Raw genomic sequence first — 26,442 nt, forward strand, 5'->3', positions numbered from 1 at the left:
TGGTCAGATTGAATAAGCTCTGGTATTGTGATGTGGTCATTCAATTAGGGTAAAGTGTTGTCATTTATAATTGAAACATTAAGGCACTTTGCATTCAAAGCCAATTTATATGTACTGCATTTATTATAAGTGTAATGTATATTATAAGTGTAGCGTATATTATAAGTGTTCTGTACATCTGTATATTATATCTGTAATGCATATTTTAAGAGTAATTAATATTATAAGTGTAATTAATATTATAAGTTTAATGTATATTATAAGATTATTGTATATATTATAAAAGTAATGTATATTTAAGTGTAATGTATATTATACATGAAATGATTATTATAAATATAATGTATTTACACTGTAAATCCAATATAACACACTCTGTTGCAATGCAGAATCAAATATAAAGCAAGCAGGTTATTGCTCCTGTTTATTTCTTCAAACGTTCTATTTCTGTCTGAAATATTTTCTTGAAATTCCATTATTGTGGTGCCCACCACACCGAGAGATTTATTACTCTCATATAATCGCTTAGAGCTAACCCATACAAGGGCATTCAACATTAAAAAGGTCATAAACTATTCTTTGATGCAAATAATGGTGTGAACAATAGTGTTGCGTTTATCAATGTTTCACCTGGGCATTACGGACAGCTTTGTGCATGATTGGTATATGGTACATGATTGGTATTGTGAAAGTGTCCAGTGTACCTTGGCTCGCAGTAGGATTGTTCCCTTGCGATGTACAGCACTGAGGTTGTTGTAGTTAATCTCAAATTCCTTGAAGAGTAGCTCATTCTTGTCACTGGACATGGTACCCTGAACATAGAACGTGATCCACTAAACACAGAACATGGTACCTGCACCCTGAACACAGAACATGAAACCCTGAACATAGAATATAGTACTCTGAACATAGAACAAGATCCATTGATCACAGAACATGGTTCCCTGAACATACATTTGGATACTTTTCTAACACAACACTTTTTAAACTTGAATATCTCTGTTATGAGTTAAGATTTTGATTTAAAATTTTAAATGTGATCATTTGACTACATTTTGAGCAACTCACGACAAAATCATCTGTGACGATTGGACGCTTTAGCACGTGGGGTATGTATAGTTTCATCTTTTTGCACATGGAAATGCGGAAACGCAATGTTATTATAAATTTATTCTGATTTCATCATTTAAGGTGGGTTCTTACACCAGAAAAACATAAATTTAATTTAAAAAAATGTACAGCTCATATGAATATTCAGAGGCGAAACCGAGCATTTTGAAAAATTGCATGATACCCACCCCTGTGATAAAGTGTCTGATCATCACGGATGAATGATTTTATCGTTTGCTTGCGCAGATTGTAGTCAAATGATCACATCTACAATTTTGAATGAGAATCTTTACTTATCACAGAGATATTAACAGAGATATTAAAGTTTGAAAAGTGTTGCGCAAGAAAAGTGTCCAATACACTTGCAGGTAACCTGCAATAGGTCATTATGCCCGGTTGCGCTCTAATTTATTCATATGAGCCATACATTTTTAAAAACTAGTTTTATGTTATCCTGATGTAAGAACCCACCTTAAAAGATATTATTCTATATCCAATAAATTCATCCAATCGGCATTCTTCATATGTACCACGTGACCGTCCAATATATTCCGGTATTGGATCAAAAAAGTCAATTATAACATTTTAAGATAAAAATTAAAATGAAACAAAGAGCTGAAGAAAGGGATATAGAATAAAAACTAATAAAAAGCATATTAGACGTTTAAACTGTACAATACGTGATATATTTGGACTCGCACACAGTTTGAAGTCATATTGGACTCGCCTAACGGCTTGTCCAATATGACGTCAAACTGTGTGCTCGTCCAAATATATCTCCGTATTGTACAGTGAAATGTCTAATAACCTATAATTATTCTATATCCAATAAATTAATCCAATCGGCATTCTTCATATGTACCACGTGACCGTCCAATATACATGTATTCCGGCATTGGATCCAAAAAGTCTGTATTTTATCCATATTGGACAGTTGAGTACAAGTGCACTAAGCAATTGTTTTATAACGATAAAAGCTGTTACCGAGAAAAAGTATCCGAATGTACTATAATCGACTCACACAGGCGCATGTCTTGAAAATAGCATAGATGCAATTAAAGCATTTTAAAATCAAAATTAAAATGAAACAAGATCTGAAGAAAGGGATATAGAATGAAAAGCTTATTAGACGTTTAAACTGTACAATACGTGATATATTTGGACTCGCACACAGTTTGAAGTCATATTGGACTCGCCTCACGGCTCGTCCAATATGACGTCAAACTGTGTGCTTGTCCAAATATATCTCCGTATTGTACAGAGAAACTTCTAATAACCTATAAAAATTGAAACAAATTTAGAATAATATTGCGTTTCACCATTGCCATGTGCAAACAGATGAAACCATACATACCCCACGTGCTTAAGCATCTGATCGTCAAGGATGAATGATTTTACTGTGAGCTTGTTTAGAATGTAGTCAAATGATCACACGTAAAATTTTAAACCAAAATCTTAACTCATAACTGAGATATTCAATTTTGGAAAGTGTTGTGTTAGAAAAGTCTCCAAGTTTAGAACATGGTACCCTGAAAATAGAACATGGTCACTAGACAAAGAACATCATCATTGGACATAGTACCATTAACATTAAACATGGTATAAGTGGAACATAGAAATAGAACATGGCTATTGAACATGCCACTCTGAACAAAAAATATGGTCATCATACATCCCTGAGCACAGAACATGGGAACATGGTATTCTGAACATGGTATGCAGCAACATAGTCACTGACCATGATAACCCTCAACATACACAGTAGTAACTGACCATGTTACCCTTACCTTGAGTCTCTCCTGTGACTCTGCAGGTGTCAACCCCTTCTCATGTATAAGCTTCCAAAAGCATGTGTTGTACAAGTTGTTAATGTGACCTGAAATCACACCATGTGTTCACTTACAATAACAGCATGTTAATTTACAGTAACAGTGTGTTTATTCACAGTAACAGTGTGTTAATTTACAGTAACAATGTGTTTATTCACAGTAACAGTGTGTTTATTCACAGTAACAGTGTGTTTATTCACAGTAACAGTGTGTTTATTCACAGTAACAGTGTGTTAATTTACAGTAACAGTGTGTTTATTCACAGTAACAGTGTGTTAATTTACAGTAACAGTGTCTTAATTTACAGTAACAGTGTTTATTCACAGTAACAAAGTGTGTTAATTTATAGTAACAGTGTGTTTATTCACAGTAACAGTGTGTTTATTCACAGTAACAGTGTGTTTATTCACAGTAACAGTGTGTTAATTTACGGTTACAGTGTGTTCAATTACAGTTATTCACTTACAGTGTTTTTCCCAGGAGGGCAAAGGGGCATGGAGCAGTACATTCAAAAAGGGCATTTTAACGCGCAGTTAAGGCAAAAAAATCAGTGAAAACCTGGTTTTAGGAGGAACATTAAATCTCATCAGTGGCAGTTGTGGGAAAAACATAAAAATATGAACAAGCACACTGAAGTGTAATTGATGTATTTAACTTACTTCAATTAATTTTAATATATTTAACTTGCAATGTCTTCCATTTAAGTTCCATGCTGTTTCAATTAACTGTACAGCTTAGCAAACATAACAAGAAACCGTCGGAGACGGGTGATGCCCCCCAAAGGTTTTTTTTGGCACAATTTGCACAAGGATTACATTCGGTTTTCATCATTAGTCTCCTAAGTAACTCTCCATGATTTAATGTGGAGGAGTACACATTACCGACCGATTAGTGTGCTTGGTATACTAAAGCTACTACAAAGTCATTGAAATTATCATCTGAAATTGAGATGGGGTTATAAACGCATTACTAATTCACAACCACTTGCACCTTCGCTGCCATGACGCCATACTCTGATACTATAAGGCTTAGAAGGTTGGTCAAGGGGCAATTAAGATGTTATCAATTAAGGCTCATGAAAGGGCATAGTGGTGGTTCAGAACTGCGGCATGCCGCAGTAAAAAAGTGTTTATTTACAGTAACAGTTTGTTCATTGGAACCACTGGGTGCCACTTATTGACACTGTATATTCACTTACAACAGCAGTGTCAGCTTATGCTAAAATTGTGTTCACTTATGCTATTAGTGTACTCATTTATGCTAAGTGTGTTCAATTATGCTAATTGTATGTTCATTTATGCTAATAATGTGTTCAATAATGCTTTTATTGTTTTCACTTGTGCTAAAAGTGTGTTCACTTATACTCATTGTGCAGTTGCATATGCTAATAATGATTTCCCTGTGCCAATTGATTGTTCACGAATACAAATATAATTTTACTTATGCTTGCATTGTATTTACTTATGCTAATTGTATGGTCACACTGTTTAAAGAGTTTTCACTTATGCTAATAGTATGTTCATTTTTTATCCCATCATCAGACGTGCATTGTCGAAATAAACCACTGTGGAATAAATTTTCCTCTATTTCGGCAGTGCTGAAATATAGCTGTCACGCGCGGCGGAGAATGGTCATATTACTCGGAATCAACTATAAAGTAATCATTTTTAGTAAAATCGAATCAGATTCAACAAAACAAACAATTTGATACCAAGATGTAATACACATAATGCAACTCAAAAAGCAAAAAAACATTATTTACAAATATTAAGTGCGCGTACTCGTGACGTCATTATTAACACGTCATACGACACAATGCACGTTCTTTCACGCGTAAGCTGCAGTTGTTTAGTGTTGTTTTTTTCATTGTTTCTTTAAAAATAGGGGACGTCGAGGTATGATAAACAGGAAAACAGGTTAGTTACTGATCTTTTTGTAATGTATTAGGCTCGGCACAATTAAAATAATGAAACAATGTTTGCTTAAAATAACTTTGGGATTTTCCGTGAAGTTCGATTTTCCTATTCTATTTTTAAAGAAATAATTTACGACTAAGAAAATTGATGGGATAAATCGAATACTAGGTCGGTGCCGAATAAAGCAAAGTTTATTTTGCTCTGCACGAAAATCTGAACCACTCGCCAAGGCTCGTGGTTCAGATTTTCTAAGCCTCGCAAAATAAACTTTGCTTTATTCGGCACCGACCTAGTATTCTCTATTTGTTATTACAAATGTATTATGTTTATTTGTGCTAAAAGTGTGTATATTTATCCTGATAGTGTGCTTACTTGTGCAAATACTGTGGTGTTCACATATGCTTAAAGTGTGTTCACTTATGCTGATAGTTTGTTCACTTAGGCTTGTAGTGCATTCACTTTTTCCAACAGCACGTTCACTTTTGCTTGTAGTGTGTTCACTAATGCTAATAATATGTTCACTTATGCTTAATGAATGCTACATGTGTAAAAGTGTGTTCACTTATGCTGATAACATGTTCACTAAGGCTTACAGTGTGTACACTTATGCTAATAGTACAATCACTTACAGTCAGCCTGTCTCCAGCTGAGGTAATCTCGCAGGTTCTTGTCTGAGGGGTAGAGGACTGTGCGCGAGTCGAAGGCAGGAGGGTATTGCATCATCTGCGTTCCAAAGTATCGCGGCCAGTAGTAGACAAATGATGAGGCAAACAGGCTCACTACATTGGTGGCCAACTTGCTGTAAAGTAAAGTGGAAGCAGAGTGCAGGTAAGTTTTATTGAGTCTAAATGCATGTGCATAAAGTGTGGTCCATGATTAGTCTGAGCTGACTGTCAAAGAAAGAATCTTTTATCAAAGATTATGCGTTGGATTCCATCGTTGTTATTTTCGATTGTGTCAGTTAAAATCTGCACACAAATTTAACCAATAAAACTTGTTTTTTAACACAGATGTTTTAATACTTTAATGCATGCGTGTAAAGTATCAAAACAGAACAGAAAGTGCGGTCCACAGCCACTAATTAGGGACAACACTTGCCTCCCAGACTAGATTTTTTTTATATAAGAGACTTCTTTAAACTAGAAATAAATCCATATAAGGTGAAAGTGTAATGTGTGTCCTGAGCAAACTGCACAGGCTAATCTGGGATGAAACTTTACGTAAACACATAAATCCCAATTTTCACAGCAGCCGGCTCATTTATCTTTCACATACTGTTACTGTAAACTAAGGACCCCCCAAATGGATGACCTGTAATTGACTTTGATTTATAGAGAGCAGTGAAAGGACACGATGATATGAGTCGCGTTCTGAGAAAACTGGGCATAATGCATGTGCGTAAAGTGTTATCCATCCCAGATTAGCCTGTGCAGTCCGCACAGGCTAATCAGGGACGACACTTTCCACCTTAATGGTATTTTTCGTTTAAAGGAAGTCCCTTTTTACAGAAAATCTAGTTTAAGTGGAAAGTGTTGTCCCTGATTAGCCTGTGTGGACTGCACAGGCTAATCTGTGGTGACACTACACACATGCCTTAAGCCCAGTTTTCTCAGAACATGACTCATATAAAACTGAGATACCTAATGAGGAGGAGGCATATAGTTTTAAGAGCAACAACTGTCAATTAAGGGATCAAAGTGGTGTTGGCCTAAAACAAAAAAAGCCAAATGGAATCATTTATGAAATTCTCAATCTAACACAAATCAAATATACAGCCAATTATGAACATATTAAAATATAGGGGAGCTACAATGTATATGGGTGGAAACATTTTACAACAGATTATCATCTATTAAGTATATAGTTAATCTTTTTTTTCATTCTTTATGAAGTACTGGAAAACAACATTTTCAATATGGGGGAAAAACTAAAAATTTCCAAATTTCTCTCCAAAAAAAATCCCAATTGAAAGTATCCAAAGAAACAAGAGATGTGTTTGTCAGAAACACATGCCCCCTATTGCGCCGCTTTGAAATAAAATTTCAATATATCATTTGGCAGGTTTACAAATTATCTCCCTTTTAAAGCTTACTACTTCCCTTGAATGTATTTTTTGACTTTTGACCTTGAAGGATGACCTTGACCTTTCACCACCCAAAATGTGCAGCTTCATGAGATACACATGCATGCCAAATATCAAGTTGCTATCTTCAATATTCAAAAAGTAATAACCAAACTTTAACGAAGGTTAAAGTTTTGGGACACAACACATACAATGAATGAATGACAGACAGACAGGCCAAAAACAATATACCCCCAATCTTTCAATCCAGGGGCATAAAAAGAAAACAAGAGATGTGTTTGTCACAAACACAATGCCCCCTATTGCGCCACTTTGAAAAAAAATTTCAATATATCATTTGGCAGGTTTAGAAATTATCTCCCTTTTAAAGCTTATTACTTCCCCTGGATTGTATTTTTGACTTTTGACCTTGAAGAATGACCTTGACCTTTCACCACTTAAAATGTGGAGCTTCATGAGATACACATGCATGCCAAATATCAAGTTGCTATCTTCAATATTGCAAAAGTTATCGCAAAACTTTAACCAAGGTTAAAGTTTTGGGACAGAATGACAGACAGACAGGCCAAAAATCAAGTTGCTATCTTCAATATTGTAAAAGTTATCGCAAAACTTTAACCAAGGTTAAAGTTTTGGGACAGAATGACAGACAGACAGGCAAAAAACAATATGCCCCCGATCATTCGATCTGGGGGCATAGAAAAAATTGTAAATAAAATGCAACATGTAGTCAATTTCCCTATGTAGCACAATGCTTGAATATGGGTAGTAGTTTTTATCCCATTATTTTTTAAGAATATGTTTTAAAACATATATTACAAGCCACACCTTTGATTTTTAATCTCACAGACATTTTTCAGAATAAGTCTTGTTCTGATAGAACTGGTCATAATGCAAGTGCAAAAAGTGTATTTCCAGAAAAGACTGTGCAGTTAGAACCTAATTAGGGAGGACACTTTTCGCCTACACTGGATTCTTAATATGAAGAGACTTCCTTTAAATTTAGCCCTGTTTTCCCAGAAAAAGGCTCATTTTATAAACATAAATTGCAAGCCTCACCTTGAATGAATCTCACAGACATATTTTTATATATAATAAAATTATATTCACTACAAAGTGCATTCTTAGACCTTGCCTTGATGTTATGTAATGGATATGGTGTTTGCCTAGCGACTGAGGGATCACTGCTTCAATCCCCACTGTGGGAGCTTTCTTTAGATCTACCCCCGTGACACCAAGAACTACCCAGGAGACAGACACGGGGATGTTTCAAATAAGCCTTAGATTTTTGATGCAAATGAGCTAAAACAAAATAAAGTGCACTCCCAGCCTAACCTGGCCCGTCTATTGTAGACGTTGGTGTTCTTCTTGAACACAAAGCTGTACTCGTCGCTCTGTCCATACGCGAGCACAATGTCCTTGAACTCTTCCATGATGGCCTCCGCAGCTCTCGACATCAGGTCAAGCGCGCGATCATCGTTGGGCTTGATGTAGTTGTGCTGCTCTGAGAATCTGGGGACAGAGTTTGATATCATTAATTCCTGAGCCTTGCCCTGAGAATCTGGGGACAGAGTTTGATATCATTTATTCCTGAGCCTTGCCATGAGAATCTGGGGACAGAGTTTGATATCATAAATTTCTGAGCCTTGCCATGAGAATCTGGGTACAGAGTTTGATATCATTAATTCCTGAGCCTCACTCTGGGAATATGGGGCTCCATGCATGTTTATTAAGTGTCATTCCAGATAAGCATGTGCAGTCTGCACAAGCTAAAGAGGGACTTCACTTTCTGTGTGTATGATATTTTTCGTTCAACAGACTATTGTCCTTAGCAAAATCCAGTAAAGGCAGAAAGAGTCTTTGATAATCCTGTAAAAACTGTTCAGGTAAATCTGTTACGCCACTTTACGTACATGCATGATGCCTTGTTTTCCCAGTGAGAAACCAAGAACAACTTTTTGTTGTTGATGTTTATTTCCTGCATATATAATAATGCAGGGCTTCCCTATGAGCAAACCAGACATACATGTTCGTACAATGTTGTCCCACCTATAGCCCGTGCGGCACTATGATACAACACTTTACGCCCATGCACTGAGCCCAGTTTTTCCAGAGCAAGGCTCATTTGTATGCAGGGATATTTTTCTTTCCTTATCAAGTACCCGTAAAAAGTACTTTCCCATTCAGAAAAACTTCAAAGTTCCCAATTGCAGTCTGAACAATTCCAAAAAGGAAGGAATATTTCATCAATTTCATTCCAAAGTGAATTATCTCAAAAGTGAACGAATGCAATTAGGACTGAAACTGAAAATTTCAAGCCAAAATGCATGCAAACGCAAATTTAATTGGCTTTTGCAATTTATACAAAGCACATGTAATTTAAAGACCCATCATTCCTATACTGAAGATTTCACGACGCAAATTTTGCTTATTTCAGGGTTTATCACGCTAATTTTTCCCAATCGATATATATAGTACCTGTTTTTTTTTCTATTAGGCAAAACATAACACTGGTATGTATAGGATCTGACATTATGTTGTTTCATAAAATTTTCTTATAAAAAAATCAGCAATTTAGTAATGATGCCAGCCTTTGTTGAGGTAAGCAATTTTCTGCAGAAATTTAATACAATACAGATAATGTTAAGGAAGGTCACACACAGATAATGCTACAATATTTAATTGGACGAAAATGTTATAAAAGTGTTATTTATGTAAACCATTTATACAAAATGTATGTACCAGTCCTTCATAACTCTTGCTACATATGAAGACTATATCAAATACAAGTATGTGAGATTGACCTTTAGGAAAGCGCCATGTTTCATCCGACATGTCTTCAAAACATGAAAGATTTTCCCAATAAACTATAGATAGAACTGTCAGCCACAAGAAAATCTATTATAACTCTAACCATAGAGACACATTGTCCAGATTTTATTTGTGCTCATTTATTTCAAAACCCTTATTGACAATATAAGGAATAAGCACAAACTCTAGCACCATGGTTTTTGCATGCCACACATTGTTTTGATATGATGACCACTTGCACACATTTATAGTGTAGTCCTTTCATACATTATAAAATAATGGCCAGGATACAAACAAGTATACAGTATATGCCAAAACTTCTTCAAATGTCCACCCTGACTATGACCTTGAAGCAAGTGACATGGTTATGCATGCGACATGGTTTGAAGATCATTTGTAACAATGTATTTTTACAGCCACATCCCATCATGCACAACAAAGGTATGAGCCAGACACAAACATGTACTTTAATTAATACATATATAAGATTTATGCAAATCTCAAAAAGCACTACACAATTATGAGCGGATATGAAAAATCCAACACAAAAAAAACAACACACAAACACATGGAGGGGGAAACACAACATGCCTTACTGCCATTATTATGTCAAGGGCATAGCAATGTCAATTAGGAAGATGGTTGCAACTTATGATAACTTATTGCAAATGCACAGAGTGGATGGTGAAAAATAAATGCTTTTGAAGAGTTATGATTCTAAGACATTAAAACAACACAGGTGGGATTTCTGTTGGATCTATATAAACATATTGCTGACAGTTCTACATGAAATTAAATTTACCAATATTTACTTACTTTTAAAAGTTTGTGTTGAGCAAAAATCTATAAATGACAAATTTACCATCCTGTTATTGATAAAAAAAATAAAGGAATAACAACCTTGATTAGTGAAAAGTGCACTTCACACAAACAACATCTTGAAAATAATAACACATCATCATGAATGTTAGCCTTGCCACTTTAATTTTATGAAAAGTGCATTAAATGTCAATGTTACTGACAGATATTAAGAAAAAGAATATACACTAAACAATATTTTTATAATAAGTTGAAATGTTAAATGGTATTTAATAACTTTTAAATAAAACAATTTAATTCAATCTTTGTTTTGTATGGTGAACTACAATTTACCTCAATAATATTTACACGTGTTAATATCAATTTTGTTGAATGTTAATTGTGTTTGACAGATGGAACCTAAATCACCCGCACAATCACCCCCACAATCACCCAAACAACCACTCGCACAATCACCCTCACAACCTTCCGCACAATGAACCACACAATCACCCGCACACTTGAATCACCCACACAATCACCCACATAATCACCTGCACAATCACACACACAATCACCCGCACAATCACCCACACAATCTTCCGCACAACCATTCACACAATCACCCACATAACCATCCGCACAATCACCAACATAATCATCCGCACAATCACCCACATAATTACCCACACAATCACCCACATAATCATCCGCACAATCACCCCCACAACCATCCACACAATCACCCGCACAATCACCCGTTCAATCACCCGCACAACCACCAGCACAATCACCACACAACCACCCACACAACCATCCGCACAATCACCCGCACAACCAACAACCATCCACACAACCACCCACACAATCACCCGCACCATCACCCACACAATCACCCACATAATCACCCACACAATCACCCACATAATCACACACACAACCATCCGCACAATCACCCACATAATCACACACACAATCACCTGCACAACCATCTGCACAACACCCGTACAATCATCCGCACAACCACCCACACAATCACCCGCACAATCATCCGCACAACCATCCACATAACCATTCACACAATCACCCGCACAACCATCTGCACAATCACCAACATAATCATCCGCACAATCACCCACACAATCTCCCTCACAACCATCAACACAATCACCCACACAATCACCCGCACAATCTCCCACACAACCATCAACACAATCACCCACACAACCATCTGCACAACCATCCGCACAATCACCCACACAATCTCCCACACAACCATCAACACAATCACAAACACCCGCACAATCTCCCACACAACCATCAACACAATCACCCACACAACCATCCGCACAATCACCCACATAATCACCCACACAATCTCCCACACAACCATCAACACAATCACCCGCACAATCACCCGCACAATCTCCCACACAACCATCAACACAATCACCCACACAACCATCCGCACAATCACCCACACAACCACCCGAACAACCACCCGCACAATCACCAACACAACCACCACTGGCATATTCACCCTCAAAACCACCCGCACAACCACCACAAAACCACTGGCACATTCACCCACACAACTACCCGCACAACCACCCACACAACCAACATACAACCACCCTCACATTTTCCAACAAAACCAACCGCACAACCACCCACACAACCATGGTTCCACCCACAGACAGTACAATAATAGTTTGTGACATCCTTTAGGAACATGCTTATAGATTTAAACCATGTGTACTTGTATAGTAGTATGAACCTCGTTCTGGGAAAACTGGGCTTTATGCATGTGTCATCCCAAATAAGAATGTGCAGTCCCCAAATGCTTATATAGGACAACACTTTCTGGCCATACTAAATTTTTGTTAAGACTTTCTTTAAACAAAAATAATCTAACAACAAAAAGCAGAAATTATTCCGTCCTTACAGGCTAATCTGGGATGATCCTATATTCAATAGTATGAGTCTAGTTATTTGAAAAATGCATGCACACAAAATGTCCCCACATTCTAATCAGAGACCACACTCTCGCTTGCACTGGAATTTTGTTTTGAAGAAACTTTCTTTAAACGAAAAATCCCATAAAAGTGAAAAGTGCCCTCTTTGATTTATCTGGGACAACACTTTACGCACATTCATTAAAACCAGTTTTCACAGAATGTTGCGTCTATAATAATGCCAATAATTACATTTCACACGTACCAACCCAAACCAAATTGTCATTGAGTTACAAACCATTGGAAGTTCATCAGCCAGCTGGCCATCGTGAAATTTCCTCATAACTTTGACAAATTAAATGTCTGAACAAATTCAAACTGTCAACATCTTGCCTGGCCGAATGACACATATTTCTAGTAGGATAGAAATCTCGCATAATTAAATAATTAATGCAAGGATTTATGTTTTTGCACTAAAAATCTGATTTTTTTAACGTTTTGTGGTCTTAAATGTATTTTTCTTTAATGACTCAGCCATTGTTTGTGGGTCATAACAAACTGCTTATGAAGACTATTAACCTATCCTTATGTCATTTTTGTTAACTGTTCAGTCTAAAGTATTAACAAATATAAGTAAGAACCCATTAACAACACAATTCTGAAATCAACAGTGAATTGTAACACAAATTTTATAAACACTATTATACTACTATAGTAACATTACAAATCTATTCCAGGTCCATACCATATATTAATCTAAAAAATGAATAATGCTGTATTTAAATATTTGACAAGTTTTTTAAAACCATAGTTATGTTTAATTTGTTAGTTGCTAAAAAAATTTTTTTTAAACAAACCCCAAAGATCAGCCACTTTGATTCATATGAAGATATTATTGCAATTAAATAAGAAACAAGAACATGCATTCAATAAAATGCCAGAAATAGTGACATTGCTTTCATGACAATATAATATCTTTTTTGTATACTGAATATATGGCTGAACTTATGCCTGAAAGTAAAATATTGTCTGATGGGTGCATTTCCTGCAAAAATCGGTAGAAGAGTAACAGCATCAACTAATTATTTCTAGTTGGATTTTTTCGCCATTATAAACAGTGTTTCAGCCATAAAATAACCAAAAAAAAACTGAACAATATACATGTAGGTAACTAATTACAGGATATAGTTCTAATATAAACAATATTTTTGTCTCAAGTTTTGTAAAGAAAATAAGTTCTCTCTACCCATTTAACCTATTTTAACTTAAAGAAATTTAAAAAGAATGATTTAAACACCCATACATCAGTCAATGTTGACATTTTTAATATCACTTCAACTAGTGGAATGAATAAAGGACATGCATTGACAGAGGTTTTTTGTACTACATCATGTATATCAAACTTCAGTATATGTTGTCTTTCTTTAACTCCGAATTCGGCATTGTAACAAATATTATATGAAAAGAACCTTCAAATCCTTTACATCAAAACTATAATAATTTCTCGAAACAAAACTAATGTTTAGCAATGTGTTTAAACCAATTAACTTTCAACACAATAACACAATTTTAACACTTGTAAGCTTTGATATTATCTTGGCCAATACAGTGTAATAAAAAATTACTTAAATAACAAGTAGCAGTGGTCTAATGGTAGTACGCTGGCTTAGGTATTGAGAGGTCCCGGGTTCGAATCCCACCCTGGCCACTGGAATTTCCTTGAGCAAGAAATTTATCCCACATCTGCTCGTCTCCACCCTGTGTATAAATGGGTACCTGTGAGGGAAATAAGCCAATGTGCCGCGGCTGCATACTGCGCCAAGATGTTAACGGACGACTTATGACCCAGTGATCAGGGAAAAAAACACAAATGTAAAGCGCCTTTGAACGCACATCTCGAGTATGAAAAGGGCGCTATATAAATGTGGTATAAACAAACAAAAGGAACCAGTGGCTTGTGTTTTTACAATATAAATAAACCTTTATGCAATCAGAAGCAAGTCAAACCAAACAAAAAAAAACAACATGACTTTTAGGAAGATTGTGACCTGACCTGTGAAAACATTTCTAGCCATCTGATAATGCAATCCTTGAGAATTTGAGCCATCCAAAATAAATTTATATGAATATATAGCAATACAAGAGGGCCTGAAAGGCCCGAAGTCGCTCACCTGAGATAAAAAGAAATGACCTGTTCTTTGCAGCCCAAGATATCAATAGAACAAATGTTCTAACCAAGTTTCATGAAGAATGAACGACAAATGGTCCCCTGGTGGCAATGTTTTTCAACAGACTGAAACCATTTTCGAACCCGTCCAATATATTATTGGGAGAAATCTTCTGACAAAGTTTCATGATGATCCAACAATAAATGTGACCTCTACAGTTGATAACAAGGCAAATATTCATGACGCACAACGCACAACGGACAAAAGGCGATCACAAAAGCTCACCATAAGCACATTGTGCTCAGGTGAGCTAAAAACATCTTTGCTTAAGGCAGAGTTTCAGCCAACCCAAATGTCTAGCCACGATTCGAGCCATTGGGTTTTAACTGTATATAATTGAATACCACTTTCTATGACTCCTTGAATTTAATAATGATGTCCTTTTCCTAAAGTCATTCACATTTATTTATTTCAGGATTATATTGTATATATTATTATTAATTTATATTGTTAATAAATGCCAAACACTTCTTTTTATGTTCAGTCCAGTTGTAACTTAAATTTGTTGTAAGACAAGGCCTTGGTTCTCAATTTATTTGGAGACCAACTAATCTGATGTGGACCTCACTGCTTCCCAACACATTGACAATACATGCAACAAATTTTCTGGCAAAATTTTAAGATTTTGTTACAAGAAAGGCCCAAAGTCGCTCACCTGAGATTCAAAGCAACTGACCTGTTGTATGCAGCCAAAGATGTCATAAGAACAAATGTTCTAACCAACTTTCATGACTAGTGAACACCCTGGCAGCCAGGTTTTTCAACAGACCAGAACCATTTTCATACACATCCAAGATATCATTTAAACAAATATTCTGACAAAGTTTCATGAAGATTAATGAAGCCATATAGGGAAAAATGCCTCGCCCCCTAGTGGCCATGTTTTTTTCAAGCAACTGGAACCATTTTCAAACTTGTCCAAAATATTATTAGGACAAATCTTTTGACCAAGTTTCATGATGATCGGACAATAAATGTGACTTCTAAGAGTGTTAACAAGGTTTTACTATAGCTTTATAAGGAAAAATGCCACGCCCCCTTGGCGACCATGTTTTTCCACCAACCGGAACCATTTTTAAACTCATCCAAGATATCATTGGGACAAATTGTCTGACCAAATTTCATGATGATTGGACAATAAATGTGGCCTCTAGAGTGTCAACAAGGCAAATGTTGACGCCGCACGCAGCACAACGGACAACAGACAAAAGGCAATCATAAAACCTCACCATGAGCACATTGTGGTCAGGTGAGCTAAAAATAATTGGAATATGTGACCTTGATTTGGGGAACAACTAAAAACTGATCTCTCATTTCATTCCATAATGATAATTTTAAGACGAACTGACAATGAATTTTTTTTTTTTATTCATAAATTTCCCCTATTTCTGAAGCAACCAGTAGAGTGAATTGTGAGATAAGATTCTATATGCTATTTAAAAAACTGAAGTAGTTGACGTCAAATCAGGACATAAGTTAGACATAAAATCCAAATTGTTTTTTTAATGTTCTTTTTTTTTAACAAATCCAATCAACTAAGGAATATAATAATAAGTTGGATGCAAAATATTCAAACTATTTTTTTAAGTATGATTCATAACATCATAATTATTTTTCCAAGAACAATCAGTTGTTTTTCAAATTAATAAAAGACTGGAAAAAACGTAGTTACATCAAAATGATAGACAACCGGCATACAGGCCCTGAAGCTTGTAAAACATCATTATGAGACAGGTTCACATAAAATGGTTTTGAATATAAAGGGAAGTTCGTCATTTAACAACATCAATGTCACAACATGAAAAAGAATAAAGAAACATTGTACCTTAGTATACATTCTTTTGCATAACAAAATGACAATTACTCAAGAGTGAAAACATTTAACAAAACTGAGCCATCACCTAAATCTCACTAAAGGACATTTATATTGGTTATGTTGATTCCATTGTTTGGCAAAACTTACAAAGTTTGTTAAAAATATTGTAAGGTCAATTTATTGGTGCTCTTTCTGTTTTGCTGCTCTACTTATTTACCACACACACAAAACAGTTTTATATAGGTGTAATTATATGTGGGCCTGAATGTAACCAACTGATATCACCTCACTTATCCCTGGATCTCAGTCATATTCACAATATGACCAGTCATGCAAAAATGGGTCTTAAGCAATATCTGGCAAGCGTCTAAGCTTCAGAACTATACCATGGACCACTGTACAATTTTATGTACCAAATACTACACCTAGCACATTGTGGTTTCGGTTAAGATGTGTATTGTCATTTTTGATAGACAAGGCTTTTGATTTAATATTTCATATACAGTCTAATACAATCATTTGAGGCCTGACACATCTCTGGTTATGATGTCTGAGGAATGATTTCAACAAATGGGCCGTGCTCTGTGAAAAAGTGGTGTAATGCATGTGCGCAAAGTGCTGTTCCAGATTAGTCTGTGCAGTTTGCACCGGCTTATCAGGGACAACACATTCCGCTTTTATGATATTTTCATTTAAAGAAAGTCTCTTCTTAGCAAAAATTAAGTTTAGGCAGAAAGTGACGTCCATGATTTACCTGTTGACTGCACAGGTTTATCTATGATGACACTTTACGCACATGCATTAAACCCTCTTTTAAACAGAGCGCATCTCAAATATAGTAGAGGAGAACTTTACACTGCTCATTCTACTGTTATAAGTCTGGTCCCTGTGGTTTCAATGTTATGTTTGCGATATTTTGCCAATAACATCTACATCAACTGAAATCATGTTACAGAAATTCAAAGTTGAGAAAGGTCCAAAACAGTATGTAATGCAGGATAATAAACAAAAATCCATGCACAAATTCAGATTATTCCTTAAAGTTCAATCAATTCTGCACGCTTATAACTGGAGGAGAATTTCTGACGATATGGTGTCAATAAGGGGGTTGTCAATAAGTGGGTGTGTCAACAAAGGGGGCATAGAAATTACTTTTTTTTTAGCAGCAAATATGATTTCTGCAATTTTTGATTTTTTTAAATGTCTTTTACAAACTATGTTAAATTATGAAGCAATATTTATAATGTAAATTAATATCACTCATAAGATTATAATTTAAATGTGATCAAATAAATTTATTTAAATTTCCATTTGATAACTTCCTTTAAAATTATATTTAACATTCATTGTGCATTTACATATTTGATAATCTATTCAACATATCCATCATACAATAATGATCAAGTATTCATTTAACAACAGTTTAATTGAATATTTGACAAGATCAGCAAATATATATATAATAGAGGAATATGTAATCAGATAATAGAAATGTCAACATCTAATTAAATTGCTGACAGACAATGTGCAGGTTTAAGATCATAAATACCAGTACAGTTTTCACAATGCACCTTTTGTTGTTGAAGACACTTGTTGATTGAATAAAAAATCAAACCCTATTTGCATCATCAGATTTGAGAAATGATAAAATTTTATTATCACCATTAAGTATCTTTGTTTAGCTGAACCATCATGATAACAAGGATTGTTTCACCATGTTTGTTATGTGGTCTTAAGCCCCTCAATTTGTGAACAAAATGAGTCAAGAACTTTAAAAAATTATGAAACAAGAGCTGTCAACATAGGACGACTTATGTCCCCTATAAACGCTTGATAGAAGTTATGAGTTTTTTTCGAAACCTAAATGCAGATTTCGAAACCTAAACTCGGACCCTTAAGTTCAAGGTCACAGGGGTCAAAATTTGTGTGCGTATGGAAAGGCGACAAACAGTGCTCCAGCTAGGCCTAAATCGAAGGGCGCCGCGCCCTGCCCTCCCGAACCTCCGCCCTGCCCCCCCGAACCTCCGCCCTGCCTCCCCCCCCCCTTAAAAAAAAAAAAAAAAATTTTTTTTTTTTTTTTTTTTTACATATGATAATTCATAAATCTCTTACTACATTGTAATTAGTTTAATCCTCATTGTAGACATTATATTTGAATGGTTTAATAATAATGGGAATAATACAATTATTTATAACATATAAATTAACATGCAATAGGAAGCATTCCAGAAACACCCTCGAGCTCGAACGTGCCCTTTTTACAAAATACTGCGCGTCAAAAGTGCCCTTTTGACAAAATACTGCGCGTCGAAAGTGCCCTTTTGCCAAAAAAGCCCCCCTGCCCTTTTCAAATCTTAGCTGGAGCACTGCTTGTCATTATACACATGCATGCCAAATATGAAATTGCTATTTGAAGCGACATAGAAGTTATGAGCATTTTTCGAAACCTAAACGCAAAGTGTGACGGACAGACTGACAGAGGGATGGACGGACGGTCTGATCACTATTTGCCCTCCTTGGTGGGCATAAAAATGAGTCAAGAACTGTTTTATATGGTGAAAATTTGTGCCATGAATTTCTCAAAATTGTGAAGAAAAATAAATTCTCTAAGAAGGAAAAAAGTCCTGGATACAAATATTAAGAATGATAAGAAGGCAAAGGAGGACTTAATAGAATTTAGGCATTTTCCCTTGCCTTTTTCTCTTACTTGTAAATCCCTGGCCCATTTTCTCTTACTTGCAAATTCCTGGCCCATTTCTCCTTACCTGTGAATCCCTGGCCCATTTTCCCTTACCTGTAAAATCCCTGGCCCATTTCTCCTTACCTGTAAATCCCTGGCCCATTTTCCCTTACCTGTGAAATCCCTTGCCGTCAATTCTCACAACGATCCAGCAGTTGGGCAGCAGCCTGTCCTCCGTCTCAAACTGCTTCACATACTCAAACTTGCTCTTAGCCATGGTCGCAGTCCCTCTAGCTGGCCAAGGAATACCTCAACTCTAGAAATACAAGCAAACAGTCCCTCTAGCTGGCCAAGGAAAACCTCAACTCTAGAAATACAAGCAAACAGTCCCTCTAGCTGGCCAAGGAAAACCTCAACTCTAGAAATACAAGCAAACAGTCCCTCTAGCTGGCCAAGGAATACCTCAACTCTAGAAATACAAGCAAACAGTCCCTCTAGCTGGCCAAGGAATACCTCAACTCTAGAAATACAAGCAAACAGTCCCTCTAGCTGGCCAAGAAATACCTCAACTCTAGAAATACAAGCAAACATGAGCCTCGCTCTGGGAGAAATAAAGGATTTATGCCTGTGCATAAAGTGTTGTCCCAGATAAGCCTGTGCAGTCAGGAAAGGCTAATCAGGAACAACACTTTCCACATAGACTGGAAATTTGTTAAGAAGAGAATGCCTTTTAACGAAAAATCAAAAATATTTGTCCCCGACTACCCTTGGCAGACTGCACAAGCCAATATGGGACAACAATTTGTACACACGCATTAAGCCCTCTTTCCCAGAGCTGTGAGGCTCATACTGCTGTTTTTGTTGGGATTGTGTTTGAATGATTGAATGTACTATAACTTGCTCTAATCCCTCTAAATGCCCACAGCATTCACTGAATACAATCACTCCCTATCCAGTTATCATTATCAGGCATAAAATACACACAGTTTTTCATATTCATTTTAGAAAATAATAATTTGCAGTTTTTGCATAACAGGATACAGTTTTTACCAATGAAATATTATTAAAAAACCTTTAACTAATGTACAGTATTATGTAGCAACTTTACACAATATATGCAATAACTGCATTACAAATAAAATAATAAATTTTATTTAATTACATTAAGTATCTATTTATAATCCATATTCACATAAGAATCAATGGAATTCAAATCAACACATCATTTTTTATCATTTCCAATTTGTTTCCCTTTCAATATCCACCATATATAACATATTCAAAACTTATCAAGTGTTTTCTACAACACTTGGATCTATTCAATAGCAAACAATCAGATTTCAATTTTACTTGCCGCACACTTACAGATATATGGACAAATCATTTGCGTTTATGGTACACGGTCCACTTATGAGATATAACTTCACCATATAGATCGGCTAATAAATGGTATTTGGTGGCAATTATATTGACACTAAAACAGGATGTGGGCATGGAGAATTTTCAAATTAAAATTCCAAACATTTTTTATAGAAACATTCTCATGAATTGTTCACTCATCACTAACTATAAGTATAGTGACATTCAACACTAACTATAAGTATAGCGACACCCATCACTAACTAAATGTATAGTGACACTCATCAATAACTATAAGTATAGTGACACTCATCACTATCTATAAGTATAGTGACACCCATCACTAACTATAAGTATAGTGACACTCATCACTAACTATAAGTAAAGTGATACTCATCACTAACTATAAGTATAGTGACACTCATCACTAACTATAAGTATAGTGACACTCATCACTAACTATAAGTATAGTGACACTCATCACTACCTATAAGTATTGTGACACTCATCACTAACTATAAGTAAAGTGGCACTCATCACTAACTATAAGTTTAGTGACACTCATCACTAACTTTAAGTATAGTGGAACTCATCACTAACTTTAAGGATAGTGACACTCATCACTAACTATAAGTATAGTAACACTCATCACTAACTATAAGTATAGTGACACTCATCACTATCTATAAGTATAGTGACAGTCATCACTAACTATAAGTATAGTTACACTCATCACTAACTATAAGTATAGTGACACTCATCACTAACTATAAGTATAGTGACACAAACGATGCCCAGAGTCTGTGCTCCGAGTTGATGTAGTTTCCGTATCAGTACTATTAAAGATTTAGCCATAGTTTCAATCACAAATAAAACTTTTCTAGTCAATTTTTAAATGTCCGCTTATAAAATGTATTGTTTAAGATTATATCACTGTGATTGATGTTTTTTTTTATTAGCTGACATTCAGATACATGCAGTCTTTGAAATTAACATTTAACAAGGGCTGTTTGTAAAACATGCACGCCCCCCATATGGGCTGTCCATTGTAGTGGCAGCCATTGTGTGAGCACGATTTTTGTCACTGTGACCTTGACCTTTGACCTAGTGACCTGAAAATCAATAGGGGTCATCTGCGAGTCACGATCAATGTACCTATGAAGTGTCATGATCCTAGGCAAAAGCGTTCTTGAGTTATCATCCGAAAATCATTTTACTATTTCGGGTCACCATGACCTTGACCTTTGACCTTGTGACCTCAAAATCAATAGGGGTCATCTGCGAGTCATGATCAATCTACCTATGAAGTTTCATGATCCTAGGCAAAAGCGTTCTTGAGTTATCATCCGAAAACCATTTTACTATTTCAGGTCACCGTGACCTTGACCTTTGACCTAGTGACCTCAAAAACAATAGGGGTCATCTGCAAGTCATGATCAATCTACCTATGAAGTTTCATGATCCTAGGCGTATGCGTTCTTGAGTTATCATCCGCAAACCATTTTACTATTTCGGGTCACCGTGACCTTGACCTTTGACCTAGTGACCTCAAAATTGATAGGGGTCATCTGCGAGTCATGATCAATCTACCCATGAAGTTTCATGATCCTAGGCGTATGCGTTCTTGAGTTATCATCCGGAAACCATTTTACTATTTCGGGTCACCGTGACCTTGACCTTTGACCTAGTGACCTCAAAATTGATAGGGGTCATCTGCGAGTCATAATCAATCTACCTATGAAGTTTCATGATCCTAGGCGTATGCGTTCTTGAGTTATCATCCGGAAACCATTTTACTATTTCGGGTCACCGTGACCTTGACCTTTGACCTAGTGACCTCAAAATCAATAGGGGTCATCTGCTAGTCATGATCAATCTACCCATGAAGTTTCATGATCCTAAGCGTATGCGTTCTTGAGTTATCATCCGAAAACCATTTTACTATTTCGGGTCACCGTGACCTTGACCTTTGACCTAGTGACCTCAAAATCAATAGGGGTCATCTGCGAGTCATGATCAATCTACCTATGAAGTTTCATGATCCTAGGCGTATGCGTTCTCGAGTTATCATACGACAACCACCTGGTGGACGGACTGACCGACCGACCTACCGACCGACATGAGCAAAGCAATATACCCCCTCTTCTTCGAAGGGGGGCATAACAATAACATGCCAGTGGCAACATACATGTATACCTGAAGATAAATCTCACTTTCCTGAAACAATTACATCATGGACCTTTTGTACATCAAAATTTAAATCACACAACAATCACTTCATTCCCTAAAATAACAACACATTAGTTTCTCCATACTACTTTCATTGATATTTCACACTTTTTATTTAAATAACTACAACACAGAATGATCAATTCTTTGGCATTATTTGTTTTTCAATTGAAGTCTTGATAGTATGTATTTGAAGAGGTTTACCAAATGTAGCCCGATCAACATACTTTAAAAATTGATGAATTAGTTGTCATTTATTGACTGATATGATGTGAAAAATAAAAGAGTGTATGTACTTGATAAAGTTAATTAGTTCATTCAAAATAAGAACAAGACACTAAGCTTAAAAATGGAATAAATTAAATGTACAAGTAGTCAATTATGATGAATGATCATAACAGGCTTAAAAAAAAACATATACCATACCGTAGTTGTTCTCTAGGACACTTGGTAAAATTGTATGTGCAAATATTGCATTACTACCCAACTCTTGGTCCTTTTTCATTAAACAGTAAACACAGATTAATTGATCAAATCCAAGACACCATTATTTGCTATGTATAACTGGATGCACTGGGTAAATTTTCATTGCATTTTTGTTCACTGGAGCTTGTGGAAACAGGGCTTAATGCATGTACAGTGTTGTCCAAGACTAGCCTGTGCATTCCACATAGGTTCATCAAGGACTACACTTCGGCTTTAATGGTATTTTTTATAACATGAGGTCTCTTCTTAGGCTAAAGTCCAGTTTAGGCAGAAAGTGTTATCTGTGATTAGCATGGGCAGATTGCACAGGCTAATCTGGGACAGCATTTTAAGCACATGAATTGGGCAAGGCTTACCTAGAGCAAGGCAAAATTATCATTTGTTAATACAGAGAAAATCAATTGTGTCCTATATGGATCTCTTTTATGCAAAAAATTAAAAACTAAGAGATAACATTACTTCAGGGCTTTAGAAAATTAAGTATACACAAGTTATTTAAGATAAAAGAAATCCTTAAATCATAAATAACCTGTATTGTTAATATAAAGCATGATGCTTTAGATAACAAGAGATTAATATTCAAACACTTCAATATCTGAGTTTGTACAAAATCACTTTCGCAGTTTTTGATTTCTTGCACAAACTCTTGATAAATCCTAACTAAAATATTGCCCACTCATACTGTAATGATTAAACATCTGGCATAAATAGCCGCTATATACAAACACATCATTACTTCAATGAAATTGCTTCTGTCAAAGTATTATAAGAACAAACTCACTGATTTACAAACTTCATTAAGGTTATTTCAACTTGTTCATGATACATGACTTGTATAATTGTTTTTTAATTAAAGGTGTCTGAGTCCAGATGTTCATGTATATCAAGCATGTATATATGTTTTGTGTGTGTCTTATTTATGACCTTGTTATGTTTAGTATGGTTTTTTTTCTATTGAGAAAAAAACATGGTCACCTTAAAGGGACCTTTTTACAGATGTTGGCATGTATTGAAGTTTGACATTAAATGCTTTTAATATGTTAAATGTCAACATTGAAACTATTGCAATAGCTGCAGCAAAAACAAACAGGAAAAAACTTAATGAAACATAAAAGCAATCCTTAACAGGGCTCAAACCACTTACACTTGTAGTAAAAGTCTAGCACTTAAACCACTCGGCCACCTGTGCTCATTTAATGATTGGTGTATTTTATAGGTCATATAAGCAATCCTTTTAGTGTCACAAAATATAACGATAACAACAGAACTCTCCAAAACTTTCAATTGATATGCGTTTTAACACTTTATACTTTTCAGGCTTTTCAATTGTCAAAAGATGCAAATAATGGATATTTTAGAGCATGGTAAATGCTCAGTATCATGTTTCCTCACAAATATCGGTCATAACTACAACGAAAATTTGCGATTGTGAAACTTTTTTTAATTATTTTGTCAATTTATCAAAACGTGAAAAGGCCTCTTTAAATAATTACAAAATCACTAATTTAGTACAGGAACTTCAACTGAAATTAAACAGAAAGAGCCTGCTGGACCACATGCCAAAGCAATGTGGTTTATCTGCAAGTCATGAGTTTACAATGATGATGACATTACTGAGTAATAGTAGATAAACAAGTTATTGATCATATTTAGGATTTACAGTGCATGGAAGAATAAATATGCATTAGTAATGCATTTTAGTGTATGGAAAATGTATTCGATATTTTTTTCAAAACAATTTGTGTGAAAGTGGTCTGTGTGGCAGCACGAACTCAATATGCTGCCTGCCTGACTATACTGTAGTGAGTATATATCAGGAGTTCAATTGTTATATCAACAATCAGTAATCTTCTGGGTCTTTATCTACCCTGTCCACTTAATTCACTGGTTTTTGTCTCTCCAATACCTGTCCAAAGTGAATGAAGTATCAATATTTGTTGTGGGATTCACATTAAAAGATCATGGATATAAATGCATTTGACATTTCTCAATTCTGTTTCAATATCAAGATATCGTAATACTCTAGGATACAATATTCCAAAGCAGGATTGCCTGAGTTTACTATAGACTTATCATTTCTTACTAAATTGAACGGTTGAAAGGTTGTCCTCGGTTCTACACTGATGTTTAATGTACTAAACAGGATTAGCATGATAATCAGGCAACAGCAGCAGTAACAGCAGCATCAACATGATCAATATCAGCATTATCATCTGAAGAACAAGCAAATTTATTGAATTGATATCCCCCGCCAATATACTTCTGGACACAAATATTTCTAGACTGATGGATAACGCCAACATGCATCATCCTCTTATCCATTTATATACTCATACCAAGTTTCAATGAAATCCGTCAAAGCTTTTCAAAGATATGGCTCCGGACACAAAAGTGCCGGACGGACTGACGAAAGGACGGAAAGATGGACGGATGATGGACGGACAACGCCAAAACAATATCCCTCCACCTATGGCAGGGGATGATTAACAACAGTACAATTACTATCGGCAACATTATTATAATCACTGTCATTGCCGTCATCATGATCATGGTGGTGGCATTATCATAAGCAATAGCATTTTCATCATCATGTTCTTAGTAATAACATTTACATCATCATTATCAGCAGCAGTAACAGAAGCATAATCACCATCACCATTAATATCAGTAGAATAACAAGAGATGTGTTTGTCAGAAACACAATGCCCCCTCATGCGCCGCTTTGATTATTTTTTTTTACCTTTGACCTTGAAGGATGACCTTGACCTTTCACCACTCAAAATGTGCAGCTCCATGAGATACACATGCATGCCAAATATCAAGTTGCTACGTTCAATATTGCAAAAGTTATGAAGAAGGTTAAAGTTTTGGTTAAAGTTTTTGATTTTTTTTTTTACCTTTGACCCTGAAGGATGACCTTGACCTTTTACCACTCAAAATGTGCAGCTCCGTAAGACAGTACAGCCAAGGCGGTACAAACATAATCCGCGGCTACACAACAGCCAGATTATTAATACGCGGCGGCCGAATCGTGTGTTCACGCGGCGTATTGCTGTGGCACTCGGCATTGATACGCGCAACGATGCCGAGTCTGTTTTAACCTCGCATACTTTCGCAGAGTAAGTCCGCCGCATACGTACGC

The 26,442-nt window shown here is 35.8% G+C and overlaps 1 protein-coding gene across 7 annotated transcripts in view; it reads right to left on the bottom strand.

Annotated features, from left to right (window-relative positions):
• LOC127842884 (probable tRNA(His) guanylyltransferase) overlaps positions 1 to 26,442 on the bottom strand; it is a 56,531-nt gene that overhangs the window by 2,452 nt on the left and 27,637 nt on the right. For 4 of the 7 annotated variants that reach the window (XM_052372654.1, XM_052372656.1, XM_052372653.1 and 1 more), the window contains exons 2-6: positions 19,400 to 19,542; positions 8,274 to 8,450; positions 5,485 to 5,654; positions 2,898 to 2,986; positions 705 to 812 (exon numbers count right to left, since the gene is read on the bottom strand). In XM_052372654.1, coding sequence (XP_052228614.1) covers positions 705 to 812; positions 2,898 to 2,986; positions 5,485 to 5,654; positions 8,274 to 8,450; positions 19,400 to 19,503 — 648 coding nt within the window. In that variant the 5' untranslated portion in view covers positions 19,504 to 19,542. Of the gene's footprint in view, positions 1 to 704; positions 813 to 2,897; positions 2,987 to 5,484; positions 5,655 to 8,273; positions 8,451 to 19,399; positions 19,543 to 25,383; positions 25,403 to 26,442 lie in introns of those variants that run through there. The other 3 variants (XM_052372659.1, XM_052372660.1, XM_052372657.1) reach the window with 2 other exon arrangements.

Source organism: Dreissena polymorpha, chromosome 8 (assembly GCF_020536995.1).
Source record: "Dreissena polymorpha isolate Duluth1 chromosome 8, UMN_Dpol_1.0, whole genome shotgun sequence".
NCBI classification, from domain to species: domain Eukaryota; kingdom Metazoa; phylum Mollusca; class Bivalvia; order Myida; family Dreissenidae; genus Dreissena; species Dreissena polymorpha.